This window comes from Littorina saxatilis, linkage group LG12 (assembly GCF_037325665.1).
Source record: "Littorina saxatilis isolate snail1 linkage group LG12, US_GU_Lsax_2.0, whole genome shotgun sequence".
Classification (NCBI taxonomy): domain Eukaryota; kingdom Metazoa; phylum Mollusca; class Gastropoda; order Littorinimorpha; family Littorinidae; genus Littorina; species Littorina saxatilis.
In genome coordinates, this window is record NC_090256.1 from 14,980,104 (window position 1) to 14,997,577 (window position 17,474).

At 42.0% G+C, this 17,474-nt stretch overlaps 1 protein-coding gene across 1 annotated transcript in view; it reads left to right on the top strand.

Moving 5' to 3' along the window:
• Window positions 1–15: 15 nt before the first annotated feature.
• LOC138981319 (zinc finger MYND domain-containing protein 11-like) overlaps window positions 16–17,474 on the top strand; it is a 28,347-nt gene continuing 10,888 nt past the window's right edge. Inside the window, exons 1-8 of the mRNA XM_070354198.1 lie at window positions 16–146; window positions 4,626–4,919; window positions 6,906–7,055; window positions 11,836–11,916; window positions 12,472–12,652; window positions 13,571–13,629; window positions 15,850–15,927; window positions 17,108–17,226. Coding sequence (XP_070210299.1) covers window positions 4,635–4,919; window positions 6,906–7,055; window positions 11,836–11,916; window positions 12,472–12,652; window positions 13,571–13,629; window positions 15,850–15,927; window positions 17,108–17,226 — 953 coding nt within the window. The 5' untranslated portion in view covers window positions 16–146; window positions 4,626–4,634. The remainder of the gene's footprint in view (window positions 147–4,625; window positions 4,920–6,905; window positions 7,056–11,835; window positions 11,917–12,471; window positions 12,653–13,570; window positions 13,630–15,849; window positions 15,928–17,107; window positions 17,227–17,474) is intronic.

The window sequence follows — 17,474 nt, forward strand, 5'->3', positions numbered from 1 at the left end:
TGATGACACATCGATTTTTGTGGTCTACGTTCTGTGGCCATCCATGATGGTTGTTTTGAGAATTTTACCATTGCTGTCGGCCTTTTAGCATCTGCCGGGACTTATTTCACCGCACACATATCGGTCGTGATCTCAACTACACCTAGGTTAGAGAAGTTCATTTCTATTGTTCCTTTGTAACTACATGTTCGTTGCTTTAACAGAAAACTGCACTATTGACAGGTTGTCATACTGTGAAAATTTGCGTTGATGGTGACATCCCAGATCCGTCTATCGGACACACGATGACAATCCGTGTCAGTGATGTTTAAATCTAACATCCATCCTTTGGCGTATTCTTCTAATACACTGCAGACGTATTAAGCTTCGATAGTTCCCAATAAACACTTGGTTATATGATTTGGAATGGAAAAGTTGGTGTAACAATTTTTAAGGAAGATATTTACTACTTGATTTTTACTCACCGGTGCACCTGCACTTGGTGTTGATTTCAACGACAACGCTACATTTTGTTCGGTACTATACTCGTATCATTGTAATCGCTGTACTTACCACTGGCTACAGCCAAGTAATTCTGGATAATGTCACCATACTTGCTTTAGTTACTATGTCCTCCGACCCTGTGGATTCGTGTTACTGTTCATTTAGACATGATTGTGAGACAGGCTCCCCGACAAGGAAGGGAATTTTGTTTGATTTGATTAAGAACACGTTTTCTCAGTGAGTTTAATTTAGACACCCAGACGACTGCTTGACATGCATGTTGGCAGAAAGGACCTGCTGAGCTATCGTAACCAACTTTTGCAGAAGGGGTCTATGTCCAAAAGTGGGTGCACTTCCTGTTGGTGTTTTTCCTGTATACAGTGAATAGACCTTTTCGGTATCTGAGCAGCTCTCGCGAGACACGCTCTTTGTTATGCTTTGAACATCGCGAGAACTTCGAACCTTGGCTTGTGCAGCTCGCACGAGATCGCTGTACCGCATGCTTTGCTATGCTCTGAAGTTTGCGAGAGATTACGAGAGCTTGGAATACCGATAGGGTCTATACACCCGGGTGCATTTCCTGTAGGTTTTCTCTAGTCTTGTTGGAGGTCATGTGACTGTTTGATACACCCTTAAAAATAAAGTTTTTACCCAAAGTTTATTGATCTAGAAACGTTCCGGCACAAACCTCCAGCCCAAACTGGGCCAAAGTGCAAAGAAAATCTTTATCTGTGTCAATACGTTGAAAAACCACTTCTGGCCTTTGATCAACGGAAAAATGGCAGTGCATGACTACGGTTACACCCTTTTCACGGCGTAATCCTACTCGGACATTCTATAGTTAGGCATGACATAATTTTAATGCGGATAAGCGAGTTAAGTGTTGTAACCCGCTCGCTAAAGGCTACGCCTATGGTTACGCCGTGTTTTTCACGGCGTACAGTCACTCGACCATATTAAGATCACGGCACCCTGCTATTTTGGTTGACGCTAAAGTTACGCCTATATGCCACGACACCATTTTGAAGTTGAGGCCACACACCACACAGTTCATCACTTTATGTACTACTTTTTTTCAAAATTCTCATCAGAAATTTTGAAAATTCTTCCTTAGATTGTGTTTTGTTAACATGTTTGTTTGAAATCATAACAGACATCTGCAACGTTCATTGCTTTATATTTTCATGTTTGTGTGAGAATTTACGAAGGAGCGCACTATATATAATGCATAAAAACAGACCAAGCGTGTGTCATTGCTGTTTTTGTTTATGATTTGAACATTGTTTCAAAAGAAAACCTGTTCTTTCATTACTGATGAAAACTTATTTATTTGCGTGCGCGCGAGTGTCTGTATCCTAATGTGTGTGTCTGTGTTGGCATGCTGGTGTGTTGTTGTGCAGCCTCAGTGTCCACCGATCGTGACTTCCGTCAGGTGTTATCATGGAGTAATGGTGCAAATGGAGGGAGTCTGTGAGGGATTGCTGTCATTGTTAATTGTTTAGAGATCGAGTCTTTTGGGGGGCTTGTTTTTGCTGCACCTGCAGAGTTCGCGATGACCGAACGTATAGCTGGTCTTCTTCTTCTTCAGCGTTCGACGGTTTTCAATGATGTAAACACAACCATATTTATCGGTGATGCGTAGACACTCGGTTCTCACCTCTCCTTAAGGTCAGTGTCTTCCGTCTTCGGTAGGCCTTCGTGGGTGTGATTTTGGGCTTTTCCTTGTCCTAGACACGGAGTCCGGCCCTCATCTGGCCGGGTTTGACTTCCGAGTGTCCTTCTCCTAGGAAAGCTGCCTGTCAGGGCTGACGAGTCTTTCCAACCCGGCGCTTGTGAAAGCAGCAAAACATGGGGCATCTTCATCTGCTAAAACAGCCGTTGGGAGCTCCTCGTCCATCTGTTTTACCTTTGGGATGTGAGACTAAGGGTCCTCTCCCGCCTTCACAGCCGTTGGGAGTACACTCTCCTCGTCCGCCTGGTCAGCCGTTAGGACGTAGAGTCTTTGTAGGTAACCCATTCCTGGTGGTTTGGTTCATGGGCGCCAGGGTGTGTTCACACACCGGTGGGCCTGCATGCCGCATGTTCGGGGCCAAACCTCCTCCGCACCCTTGCAATTCTGCCTGGGGACTTAAGGCCCCCAGTTACCACCCAACACCTCATGGAGGGTTGCTTTAAAGCTTGCATAGGACTTGTCGTGGAGAGGCTTACTGGCAGGGAGAGACTTACGCAAGGCTGCTCTCTTTTTCGCCGGTGCTGCAAGCAGCTTGGCTAGCCGGCGGTGGAGGCTGAAAGCGAGATGTGACAAGCACATGTATGTATGCCAACACGCTGCGGGCGCATCACACAACCATTCGTTGGGCGTATAGCTGGTCAAAAGCGTTCTTTTCACTGAAAACCGAGATAGCTTTTTTGCAAACTATCGAAGGATTAGAATGTTCTTCCCAATCCATGACCGAAGTACACCGGCCTGTATACTGATACAAAACACTGCTCATGAACTGCTGGACACGTCCGTATTCGCTCGGCCTTCACTTTAAAATGGCCACCTGCCGCCCAGACAAAACCGGAAGTACATATCGCGAGAGCGCACCTTGGCGGTGTGGTGTAACCCGGCTAGGCCTAGCACACCTGAGTGAGGTTACTCCGTCTGTGATGAGAAATTCTTTGTGGCGTAACCCTAACACGACCAAGCAGAGTTACGCCGTTACCCCCCGCGGGTTAGGGGGAAGAATTTACCCGATGCTCCCCAGCATGTCGTAAGAGGCGACTAACGGATTCTGTTTCTCCTTTTACCCTTGTTAAGTGTTTCTTGTATAGAATATAGTCAATGTTTGTAAAGATTTTAGTCAAGCAGTATGTAAGAAATGTTAAGTCCTTTGTACTGGAAACTTGCATTCTCCCAGTAAGGTAATATATTGTACTACATTGCAAGCCCCTGGAGCAATTTTTTTATTAGTGCTTTTGTGAACAAGAAACAATTATCAAGTGGCTCTATCCCATCTCTCCCCCTTTCCCCGTCGCGACATAACCTTCATGGTTGAAAACGACGTTAAACACCAAATAAAGAAAGAAAGAAAGTTACGCCGTTGGGGAATCACTGTGGGACCCAAATAATTTAGTGGCGTAACCGTAGCGCAGCCGAGTAGAGTTACAGACGGCGTAACTCAACTGTAGCCACTGCAAAAGAAAATAGCACGTTCACTAACGAACCCTCATAATGACACTGGTGCTCCGCTTTGCCATCAGCCAAGCGCATCGTGTTACGCTCCAATTGACTATGATCTGATCACTTTACCGGCACGCCATGGCATCGCTGTGCTGTAACTTTGTAAGCTGTTTATGTTATGTTGTAACTACAGCTGTGTAGTGAAGTAAATCCATTTGCTCCAAGCTGCGTAGCAGTACTTCAGTCTTAATTATCGAAGTGGCACTGAACTCAGCAGTTGATGGCAGTCTCGCGTAGGACATGAGATTGACTGTGATCTGTTTTCATCACTCGGGTGTATTTCCTGTATTTCTTCTTTGGTACACATTATATTCATGCATGCAAAATCAGTCATAAAACACACATTTGAATGAAGTCATTTCAGTATAGTTTATAGACTTCTTCAGTAGCATGCATTCTTGCAGATCTAGTTCATGTTCTGCTATATTAATTCCCGAATGAAATCAAATTGGTTTGTTAATTACTTAACATTTTATCTTTAAAATGAATTTCCTTCAAGTTCAACTGGGCTATATGTACCTGACTATTTTCAAGTGTAATTTCTGCACACACAAAAACATTCAGCTGTGTTATGGTGAAGGTCTTTGTGTTTTTTTCTATACTTTTGTTGAGCTCTCATGGGGACTGTTCATAGTCATACTCTGCTGTTGGCATTGTAATCATTTGCATTCTTCTCCAATGGAATCAATATTGTTGATCTTTCCAGCATAACAGTACTATCATCATCAGTGGTGCTCGCGTTGACGCACGTCGTCTGACAGTGAAAAATGAATGAATTGTGTCAAACCGGAATAATAATTGTGGATTGTTAGTCTTGTTCCGTCATAACAGCATGGTGCGCACGGTGAAGTGTAATCTGACAACAGTGTGAACTGTGTCAGAGCGGAATCATTACGGATTGTTGGTCTTGTTCCAGCATAACAACATGGTGCGCCCAGTGAAGCGTCGACTGGCGACGGTGGTGCAGACCAAGCAGTTCCTGGAGGCGGTTATCTACATCCGTCAGCAGAAGCAGATCCCCAACCTGGAGCGGATCTCCAAGTACGTGCAGCGCGAGCACAACATGAGTTACGGGGACTGCAAGCGCCTGCTCGACAGTGTGGTGGAGGACGGATTCATCATGGAGTACTTGGCCGTCGGCTTCAAAGGGGCTCGCACTGGACTGGAGCAGGAAGGATACAAAATCCCCACTTCTGAGGAGTTTGATTATGTAAGTATTGTGGAATCCACTAAGTCAGTTATACAGTGAAACCCCCTGTTTAGGCCACACAAAAAAAAGGTCTGTTTACGGTAACATAGGCCCAAAAAATAGGGTCGGAAGGTCAGGATTTTTTTTTTTTTCTCCAAAAAACCATATTTGTACATTTTTTTTTTCTCCCCAAATGCCAAACAAAAGTCTAGGGTCGCGCGGAAAAAATAGGGTCGGTCGGGTTACGGTAAACAGACTATTTTTTTTATTTATTATTTTACCACCTCCAAATATCTGAGATAATCAGGTCTTAAAAAAAGAGGGGGTCTCAATTAGAATGGGGGTAAATTTTACAGTGGTTATAAACAGAAAATCTGAAATAAAATAAGGTCTTGAAAGGGAGAGTCTTAAATTGGGGGAATATTCTAATTTATCCTACATACGTGAGACAGACACCCGTGAGATAATAATCGTTCAAATCACACGTGTGTATATCATGTAAATGAGGTCATGTCGAGCAAGTCTGGCAGGGACCTGTTTTTCCACTGCTTATGATGCCAAAGTCACCGAGACAAACGTCATTATAGAAACAAAAATTGCGCTCGCTAATTACCCTCGATGAATCTTTAGAACTAGCACGTCACGCCACACTTTCAGAGTGACGTTTCTTTGCTTTGACGTAATAGATTGCACAAGGCTTTAGAAGAGATCGAGGTTCCAAAACAAGCGTCTTCAATTAATCTGCCTCGACTGCAGGACATTTTCAGTAAAATACACGTAAGTACAGTATGTAGGATAAACAGAATACTACATGGCTTGCTGTGTCGTACCAGATTTACACTCGTTGCTTTTTCAAATAGTGAACAGCTCGCTTTCGCTCGCAGTTCAATATTTAAAAAAAAAACCTCGTGTAAATCTGGTATGACACAGCAAGCCATGTAGTATTCTCTATGTATAGCTGAATCCACTAAGTCAGTTGTAGTTTTGATTGGAGTCATTTGCAGTGAACAGAAAAGTCCCGAATTAAGCCTGTGGAAGTGAAGTTACATACTGAAAGAAGAGCGGCCCTTTGAGATTCACTCAGTGGGAGCGTGAACCTCACACGGGGCCAAATCGGATTATTGCGGAACAGATTTATGCTTAGCTTACGTTTGCACATTTATGACTATATTATGGGTTACAACTGTATGTGATACTGATAGACTGCATGTATGCTTGCCATTCTTGATTCTTCTGACAGTATAAGCAGATCCCACTGCCACTGGTTATAACGGAGAGCATTGTATACCTGCTTTCAACAAAATGGAAGAATGTTGATCAGAGGCATCCTGAACTCAGGTCAAAAAGAGTTCCTACCCTTCGGGTCTCATGTATCCCTGATGCCTTTGTTTTCCTTCTCTGGAGAGAAAATCGATTTTTTTAAATTTTTTTTTAACATATTTAGAGCTTTTCGTCATGTGTTAATGATATAAGCAGATTCGCGATCGTCAATAATGATTTTTCATGGTGTTGTGTAATTTTTAAATTACAAAGGAATTGTTATGTAAGACAGTTTCAAGGGAGCTATCTTTTGCGGATGTATTTACTGTGCAAACAACTCTAAATATGGCAAAAGTATCACGTGATGATCAACTTTGTCACGTGATCAAAACAAATTGATCTAATTTCACACTGAGATGGTATTGATCTCATTTCACACTGAGCTATTATTGATCTCATTTCACACTGAGATGTTATTGATCTAATTTCACACTGAGATTGTATTGATCTAATTTCACACTGAGATGTTATTGATCTAATTTCAGAATGAAATGTTATTGATCTCATTTCACACTGAGATGTTATTGATCTCATTTCACACTGAGATGTTATTGATCTCATTTCACACTGAGATGGTATTGATCTAATTTCACACTGAGATGTTATTGATCTATGTTATTGATCTAATTTCACAGTGAGATGTTATTGATCTTATTTCACACTGTGATGTTGTTGATCTCATTTCAGACTGAGATGAGGGATGGCCATGACTGGTATTGCTTTACCTGCCACAAGCCGGGTGACCTGCTTCTGTGCAGTGAATGTTTCCGCACCTACCACACCAACTGCACTGACCAGGATCACTCTGGCTCCAAATTCACCTGCTCCATATGTAAAGTAAGTAGGCGGTGACGTACATGTATACATGTGTATACTGTTTTGTGTTAAGAGAGACGAAAATGTAGTATTGTAAGATCCACAGGAATACTGCAAGATGGGCGTTAGCATTGAAAGACTGACTGTGTATGGTGTGTGAGAGACTGCTGGTATACCAGCACAAAATCAAAATTATTTTCATCAGCAATAGACACTGTGTAGAAATGTTCCTAAATGTAGGTGAACTGTCAAAAGACGGAATTTAAAAAAAAATCAATATATTAACTGAGTAAAGCTTGGACATCAGTTTCATGATGAGAAAAAAATGTTTACTAATAGGAATTCCCACTGTCTATGGTGTTTTGTTGGTGGTAAGTTGGTCAGCTTAAGCATAATAATTTCAATTGTAAGAGACACTCAGATACAGTAGGTTTTAGTACTTTTACATGTACACTTTAAAAGGTTTTTTCTTACTCTCTGGTCCGCATTAAACCAGAAGTCCTGTGTACCGGTACCACTGATCTAAAAATAATGGATAGCACATCCCTTCTTATTGGCTATCAAAACGTTGACGCCACCGGATCCGCCATCTTGGGACACCGTTTGATACAGCGACGCTAGGTCGACAGCGTAAGATCGCACCTATTGAGAAACCAAATTGTTTCCATTTTGGGCGGGGATGTAGCTCAGTCGGTAGCGCGCTGGATTTGTATCCAGTTGGCCGCTGTCAGCTTGAGTTCGTCCCCACGTTCGGCGAGAGATTTATTTCTCAGAGTCAACTTTGTGTGTGCAGACTCTCCTCGGTGTCCGAACACCCCCGTGTGTACACGCAAGCATAAGACCAAGTGCGCACGAAAAAGATCCTGTAATCCATGTCAGAGTTCGGTGGGTTATAGAAACACGAAAATACCCAGCATGCTTCCTCCGAAAACGGCGTATGGCTGCCTAAATGGCGGGGTAAAAAACGGTCATACACGTAAAATTCCACTCGTGCAAAAAACACGAGTGTACGTGGGAGTTTCAGCCCACGAACGCAGAAGAAGAAGAAGAAAGAAGTTTCCATTTCCTTGAACACAAACTGCGAAAACATAAAATGAATGCAGATCGCATCTATGAACCTGTTTAGGTCAGTGGTGCTACTCGTATTCAAGGGAGAGAAGACTCTTGAAACTACGATGATTTCCCTTTGTCCCTGTTTGTCAGTGTGGTGGGATATAGTAAGATGGCGGCACTCTGGTTAAGCTGTTTCTTTGGCTGTGCGCTATCCATTATGTTTAGATCAGTCACAGGTACATAGATTTGCATTGCATTGACTGTGCATTTGTATTATACCAAGAGTTCTTTCTGACAGTTCTCTTCTCCTTGCTTAAGCAGCTGAATGTTACATAGTTTGCGCGGCTGATGTTGGAGGATATTAGATCCTGAATAGATAGATGATCAGGTATTAGCTTGTCTGAGAAAAGAGTGATTGGGTTTCACATGAGCAAATGCATTGGTTTGTTCTTGTTTTTCAGGAAGTAGAGGTGGGTTTTGTGAGATCTTTTTGCTTGTGGATCTGTCTGTGTTTAGCTTTGCATTTGGCTGGGTTCCCCTCCATACCTTTGACCTCTCTTCAGTTAATGCATGCCATTTCCACAGGCATTCTGTTCTTGTCATGTTATTCTGTGTCTATTTATTTATTTATTTATTTATCCATTTGTTTTTTTGTTTGTTTTTCTTTTGTGGAACAGTGTGCCAGACTTTTTCCTTAAATGTTGAGTGTTTTTCTTTTTTTTGCGGTTTGATGTAAACTTCCATTTCTCATTACTGTGATTTGTGGTTGTTGGTAGAGATAGTGAACTGTATTCAATTATTGCGGCGCAGATGAATATTCTGATATTTTATTGTAGAGCTATTTTATTGTCTTGTAATGTAGAGGCTAGCTTCCAGCATTTACCTGCAGACACCGCTTTGTGTTTGGAAGCCAGCGATGCATGGATAGAGTGGACAGCACACTTTTGCACACCTGTGTTATTGTTTATTGTGCTCCCTGCGTGTTGTGTGTGACTGTGTATGTCCTGTACCTGCACAGGCTAGAGGGCTAGCAAGTGTGTGTGAGGTGTGCGCAGGGGTGCGTGATTCACACAGCTAGGTGCTTTGCTTAGTGCAGTACAGTGGAACCTCGCTTTTACCACCTCCACAAATCTTAGAAATGTTGATGAGGTCTTAAAGAGGATGGAGTCTTGAAATGGAGGTGACTTTGCAGAGGTTAAGAACAGAACATGTGAAACGGCAAGGTCTTAAAAAGGGTGGTGCCACTACAGTTTATCTGAGGCTTGCTTCAGTGATCAATCAATATGAGGCTTATATCGCGCGTATTCCGTGGGTACAGTTCTAAGCGCAGGGATTTATTTTTAATTTTTTTAATTTTTATGCAATTTATATCGCGCACATATTCAAGGCGCAGGGATTTATTTATGCCGTGTGAGATGGAATTTTATTTACACAATACATCACGCATTCACATCGGCCAGCAGATCGCAGCCATTTCGGCGCATATCCTACTTTTCACGGCCTATTATTCCAAGTCACACTGACAGGACAACTATGGGGCCAGTTCAAGGTCAAAGCCCCAACATTACAAGTATCAACATTTCGATTCATGGTCAAGTTAATAGACCAGCGCAGAAGAGTCTGGAACTTTGGATGTCCTGTCTTATAGGTACCACTGTATTGGACTGTTTTTACTGTACCATAACCCACATTTTGATTCATGGTCAGGTTAATAGACCAGCGCAGAAGAGTCTGGAACTTTGGATGTCCTGTCTTATAGGTACCACTGTATTGGACTGTTTTTACTGTACCCTAACCTCTGGTTGAAGCATGGGTCTTTTGGATTTGATTTTCACATATTTTGGGGTTTTGTCTGTTCTGGTCAGTGTAGGGGCGAATTTCTTGGTCTGTTTTTGTGGGTTTGTGTGTCAAACACTTTCACTATTTTGGGTACATTTTTTGTCTTTGTATTTCGCTTTTTTTATAGCTTTTTTTGTGTTCAGTTCTTTACAGAATGGTAGTGCTGCATACATAATTGAAGAGCAGCGTAAAGTGAATGATTAATCCTCACAGACCTCAAGAATTGTGTCTGAAGAGAGACTTTGAAACCATGTGCCATTTCAGCATTTTGAATATTCGTTATGCAGACAGTTGCCAGAGGTTACTTCATCTTGGTTTTAGCTTTACATTCTGTAAAGCTGTTAAATCTGTTTTTATTACTTCCAAAACAAGTTGAGTCCTGGATTTATTTGTGTGTGTGTGTGTACTTTTAGCTGTTACTCATTGTGTGTACTGTAAGTGTGTGTGTGTGTGTGTACTTTTAGCTGTTACTCATTGTGTGTACTGTAAGTGTGTGTGTGTGTGTGTGTGTACTTTTAGCTGTTACTCATTGTGTGTACTGTAAGTGTGTGTGTGTGTGTGTACTTTTAGCTGTTACTCATTGTGTGTACTGTAAGTGTGTGTGTGTGTGTGTACTTTTAGCTGTTACTCATTGTGTGTACTGTAAGTGTGTGTGTGTGTGTGTACTTTTAGCTGTTACTCATTGTGTGTACTGTAAGTGTGTGTGTGTGTGTGTGTGTGTACTTTTAGCTGTTACTCATTGTGTGTACTGTAAGTGTGTGTCTGTGTCCATTTTAGTCTTTACAATATGTATGTAAGTAGATTGTTCAAGGCATTTTAAGAATTTGCATGTTAAAAGCGTGCACAGGGTCGCAGGCTAGTTTGGTTAAACAAACGCCCCTTTACTTGAAGTTTGTTTCTGAACAGAAACCTAACAGTACTTGGAATTCAAAATGGTTTTCCTATCTGTAAAAGTAACCTATTTGAATAGGCACCTATCTTGTACTGGTTGTGTCCTAAGCCTAGATGTATTGTAGGTGTTTTTGTTTTGTTTGTTCATTTTTTTTTAATTTTAAATTGTTTTTTTGGTTTTTGTTATTGTCTTATCTGTAGCTGAGTGTCCTTGGTGTATGACCATGGGCGGTGGCACCATCTAGTGCTGGTATGATTGACACCGCTTGTCTGGCCCGTCACGATATAACCTTGAACGGTTGAAAACTACGTTAAACACCAAATAAAGAAATAAAGAAGCTTGTCTGGCACTGTCTAGTGATGTTATGATTGACACCGCTTGTCTGGCAGTGTTGACACCATTCGCGTCATGCCCAGACACTGTACATTAGGAACAATACATATATATTATACTAGATGATTACCCGCTTCGCCGGGTACCGGCTTTGCCGGGATACCCGGCTTTGCCGGGAAGAAGTAGAGCCGAATACCCGGCTTCGCCGGGTACAGTGCGCATCGTACGCCGGCTTCGCCGGAAGCCACACACACACACACACACACAAACACACACACACACAGTCACACACACACAAACAAACACACACACACACACACACACACACACACACACACACACACACACACACACACACATTCTCTCTCTCTCTCTCTCTCTCTCTCTCTCTCTCTCTCTCTCTCTCTCTCTCTCTCACAACAATCTTTGCTATATTATTCAGAAAATGTGTCACCTTGAAAGAGCCCTTGTATTCAATGAGAGTGGTGAGAGTTGTCTAGCTCAAAAATAAGTACTTGAACCCTGATACATCACTGAGGTTAGTGTGAGATTGTGCATGTCAAATGTATTACCATGCTTTTGACTTTGAATGACGGAAACATGACACTTGAAAAACTGTCTGAAAAGAACACATAAACAGCTAAGTTGCCTGCAATAATTATACTTACTTTTGCTGTGTTTCAGGCGGGGAAGAAGAAAAACAAGATGAAGAAGAAAATGTTGAACACGCTTTTAAGTTACACAATTTTAAGATTACGAGAAAAGGTGAGTCTCTGTGTTGCTAAACGCTTGGTATTACCATCGCATGATTAGAAAACAACACTCACAAACAGTCATACACACAAAACAGTATGAGGCAGACTGGTAGTCGGTAAAGTCATACATTACTGAAGCAAATTAAAGTCAATTCACAAACAACTGTGCAGTTCCTCCGCCCTAGGCTAGAAGCAAGTGCTTTGATGATAGGGGAAATATTGTATAAAGAAATTGCAAACAGACACTGATAATAGATTCAATTTTATGTGCTGCCTCTCCCCTTAAGATGCATGCTGTGGAAGTGTTATAGCTTGGCATTTGTGAGTGTGATACACTATGCATTATTCTTATTGTCAATATGAATTATGATGTAGTGTAACCCAAGATTTAAGATTGCATCCCTTTTAAGACATAACTTTCTCAGACTTCTTGTTTATAACATTTTGAGACTCAGTCTCTTTTTAAGGCCTGATTTTCTCAGAATCAGGCGATTTTTAGGTGGGAGAAGCACTGTAATTTGTGCAAGGGGAGATTACTCAAGGAATGATACACTGTGTTGCCCAGACAAAAGAACTGCACAAGATCGGGACGAAGGCGGAGGAGGAGGATTTTGACCGCTTCGTTTACCAGCGCATGGACCTGAGCGCCATGGAGTCCAAGGTTCAAACCTCCAGGTACCGCTGTCTGGAGGAGTTCTACGCTGACGCCCAGACCGTACACCACAACTGTATGCTGCTCTATGGCAGTCAGTACACTTTGGTTTCTTTAATCACTTGCATTATATTTACTGAGACCATACACCACAACGGTATGCTACTCTATGGCAGTCAGTACACTTTAATCACTCACATTATGTTTATGGCTGCTTGAATGGTGAAGTTAAAACGGTCAAACACGAAAGAAAAAAAAACCCACTTGTGCAAAAATATGAGTGAACGTGGGAGTTTCAGCCCATGATCGAAGAAGATGAAGACTCACCTGAGTAATCAGGAGAGTCTCAGGAATGAGTGGAGTGAGGTAAGCCGGCCATGCAGTGTTCCACTGCTAAAGGACATGACGAAGGGGAGTCTTATAAGCATTTGCTTTTCTTGTTTCTCGGACCATACATCACAACTATGTCCTGCTTTATGGCAGTCAGTACACTTTCTGATTTCTTTATTTAGTTCACCACTCGCATAACATTCACTCGGACCATATATCACATATCTGTGTCCTTTATGGCTGAAAATATCCTTTTGTTTATAAGCTAATCACTAACACTAAATTGTTTGGACAATACACCAGAACTGTAGGCTGCTCTGTTAGTTATTCACTTACATTACATCTACCGAGTTATTTATTTATTTGGTTTGTTACTTTATTTAAATTGTACAATCTTCTGCCAAGCACGGTGAAGTTATTGCCATGGAAGATGCTGGTTGGCATTATGCTGGTTGGCATTATGCTGGTTTTTAGTAGGCCAATTCCGAAAATAACTCTGTCAGGTTTGTAAGGGTTGTGAAAGAGTGAGTTCCCTTGCTTTTAGTGAGACAAGCAATCCACACGTGCTGATGTCCACATGTTTCACTAGTAACTGGCCTATAATGTCATGAGGGAAATGAAAACTTTATAAGTTTTTCTGTAGCCTCAGTGATTTAAACATATTGTTGTTCTGTGTTTTCAGATGTACCAGGGGGGATAACTGACCTGGCCAGCATCATGTTGACCGACTGCAAATATGACGTAAGTAACTGCAAACTACATAGGACGGCGGGGATGTAGCTCAGTCGGTAGCGCGCTGGATTTGTATCCAGTTGGTCGCTGTCAGCGTGAGTTCGTCCCCACGTTCGGCGAGAGATTTATTTCTCAGAGTCAACTTTGTGTGCAGACTCTCCTCGGTGTCCGAACATCCCCCGTGTGTACACGCAAGCACAAGACCAAGTGCGCACGGAAAAAGATCCTGTAATCCATGTCAGAGTTCGGTGGGTTATAGAAACACGAAAATACCCAGCATGCTTCCTCCGAAAGCGGTGTATGGCTGCCTAAATGGCGGGGTAAAAACGGTCATACACGTAAAAGCCGTGGGAGTTTCAGCCCATGAACAAACAAACATAGGACAAAAGTGACTGTACATATGACAGAAGTAAGGTAACTCTATACATGATGTAAAAACACGATTTGTATTCCTATCTTATCACACCGCTCCTGTTTTGTTTTCTTTCACACACATTTTCCCTTTTTTTTTTACGGGTTTCTGGACAGCAAACTCTGAAACAAATTCTTTTCATCACAAAAGCGATCTTTGGAATTGAGTCCGGAAGAATTCATGCATCAACTTACGTCATGTATTCGACGTCATCACTTCGCATACCTTATGATCTCAGTATTGGCCTTCATATTTCCTACTTGTAAAATGACCCTCAAAGCTAACCGAGACTAGTTGAGGCTGTATCAATGCGCCTCGCCAGCAGGTGGTTAATGGCTTTTTTAGCAAGTGGTTATCGACAATTAATGACCGGTAATTTTTAATGAGTTGAGGCATTCTGACCAATCACAGGATCTGTTTCATTAAAACGCCAACTTGATTGCATTACAATAATGAATAACTTTTCTATAGCGCATTCCAGATTCACAGCTCCAGGTGCTTTACAAATAAAAAAAAAACCACACACGCACACACACACACGCACATGCACACAAGCACACACATGCACACCCACACATGCACACACACAGGCAAATGCACACACACACACACACAAACACACACACACACACACACACACACACACACACAATATACAAAATCGTGACATTAGAAAATACAAGCAAACCAGCTCAACAATAGCGATTAGAACAAGCACACCAGTCAACTAACAACAACAAATCAGCTAGTAAGCTTACTAACTACTTACAATATGAATGCATGCTCTCTCTCTCTCACACTTTCTCTCTCACTTATTAGGCCAAACAAAAATATATGTTGGTTTAGAGTAACGTAACCCAAAAAGATAAGGTCGGTAGGTCGGCTTTTTATTCTTTAAAATATTTTTTTATGTTTTAAATTTAGTCAATTTTAACCTTTACGCTGCCAATCAAAACTTGCGTATGTGCATTCCTGACTGCCAGGGAATATTGGAGTTCGGGGTGTAATAATTCACAAACAATTCTAGTTCCAAACTTGCAGTAGGTAGGTAAGTAAAACCTATGTTATTTTTAAGGGAAATTGAACCAAGAATCTATTTTTAGTGTCTAATCATGGAAATAATAATTAGTTTGGCTTATAATGATGTTTAAATATGAACTTTTGAAAAATCAGTCCGGCGCATCTTCCGGTGCCTGTGGATCAAACACAGGTGGCTGTTTTGCTCGCTCCAAGAAAGGATTATAATCACTATCATCTACCTGTTTGCAACGAATCGTCCGAAAGAAGATCTCCCCCTTCCCCTGTCAGTATCCATAGTCATTTGCACCCCCTGTAGCGTCAGTCCGGCTTTGTTTTTTCCTACCGTGGCCCGGTCGACTTTCACCGTTTGCCATTTTGACGAGTCGAGATTTCTCTCCCCTATCCTGTCGCCAAGGCCGAAAATAGCCTTCAGACGCAAAACCGCGTCACCATTTATGTTTATTCATGAGAATGAGGTATCCTACAAAGCCATTGGCTGCTATTTTTGTGTCAGCAGTGACATCACACTTCTGGAAAATCCCGGAACCGTCAAGACGGGTAAACCCGTCCTAAGGCGCTGCGGCTGCACATGCGCAGGACGGGTATACCCGTCCTAAGGCAGGCAAGTGGTTAAAGTAGGTTACTTCCCTTAGTCTGGGTATGGTTCGCAAAATGTGCCAAAATTAAATTAAATTTTTTTTTTTTTTCGAAAGAATAGGGTTGGTCGGGCTACCCCAAACCAACATATATTTTTGTTTGGCCTAATATATCTGATTGCTTGATGTGTGTGTTGACAGCTGGACGAGATAGAGCTGTGCCCCAACTGTTACTACATGTCCAACGCCAAACCGGAACAGTGGTTCTGCCAGCCCTGTGTGAGTATTCTGCCTTGATTTGTCTTTAGACCTGGTGCCTTTTCTCCTTTTCATGTCCCAGTCAAAAGGGAACATGTTGGCACAAGAGCCAAATGACTGGTTCAGCAGGATTTTTGTTGTCCGACTCCAGTCGTTTAAACAATGTTTTATTCATGTTTTACATGTTCATGAAATTTACATTATCATAAAGTGACTCCAGTGTTTCTTGTATTTTAAGCAATGCTTTTTAAGTGTTAGTGATTATATGTCACTTAGTGTGCTCGAACGTGTATGAGCTAAATTGATAGATTCAGAATGTTAGATTTGATGGTGGTGGGTTTTTTGGTTTTTGAGTCACTTGAGAAAAAGTGACTCTATGTAATCGGTCAGTGTTAGTCTGTCCGGCCGGCCGTCCGGCCGTCCGGCCGGCCGTCCGTAGACACCACCTTAACGTTGGACTTTTCTCGGAAACTATCAAAGCGATCGGGCTCATATTTTGTTTAGTCGTGACCTCCAATGACCTCTACACTTTAACGATGGTTTCGTTGACCTTTGACCTTTTTCAAGGTCACAGGTCAGCGTCAAAGGAAAAATTAGACATTTTATATCTTTGACAAAGTTCATCGGATGTGATTGAAACTTTGTAGGATTATTCTTTACATCAAAGTATTTACATCTGTAGCCTTTTACGAACGTTATCAGAAAAACAAGGGAGATAACTAGCCTTTTCTGTTCGGCAACACACAACTTAACGTTGGGCTTTTCTCGGAAACTATAAAAGTGACCGGGCTCAAATTTTATGTGAACGTGACTCATTGTGTTGTGAATAGCAATTTCTTCCTGTCCATCTGATGCCTCATATAATATTCAGAACTGCGAAAGTGACTCGATCGAGCGTTTGCTCTTCTTGTTTTAGCAATTAGTTGCCTGCCCTTTGATAGAAAGAAATCCAAGTTTCACAGTTCAGGTTTCATCAGGTACTTCCTATCCAGCCTCTAATTTCTCTTTGGAAGTTAAAGCTGTTGTGTTCTGTCACCCGTTTTCAGTGTTTTCTCCATTCCAATGACTACTGTACCCCATCAGGAAAAAAGGCAAAACAGTTAAGGAGATGGGGGATGGGGGATAATAATGACGAGCTCCACTGAATCATTTTGTATTCACTGTTGACATGACTGTAAAGAAATGGATGTTGTGTTCACAGAATCCCCCGCACGACCTTGTGTACGCCAAGCTGAAGGGGTTCGGGTACTGGCCGGCCAAGGTCATCAACGAGGTGGAGGGCAAGATGGACGTACGTTTCTTTGGAGGCTGGCATCAGAGGTTAGTTGACTTCTGCAGGGGTCTTATGTTCTTATAAGATCAAGAGTAAGCTAGAGGCAAGAGCACGGGATACAGTACTCTGGAAGTCTTTCGAAGGCCTGGGCTTAGGTGCATGAACTGAAAGCGGGTGCCATCCAATCAGGAGAGAACAAACCGCAGGGTCTGATTCGTTGAATTCACAACAAAACTCAATTTCAACCAATCTAACATCACGGCTGGCTGACCAACCCGGTTGGCAACTTTCTCGT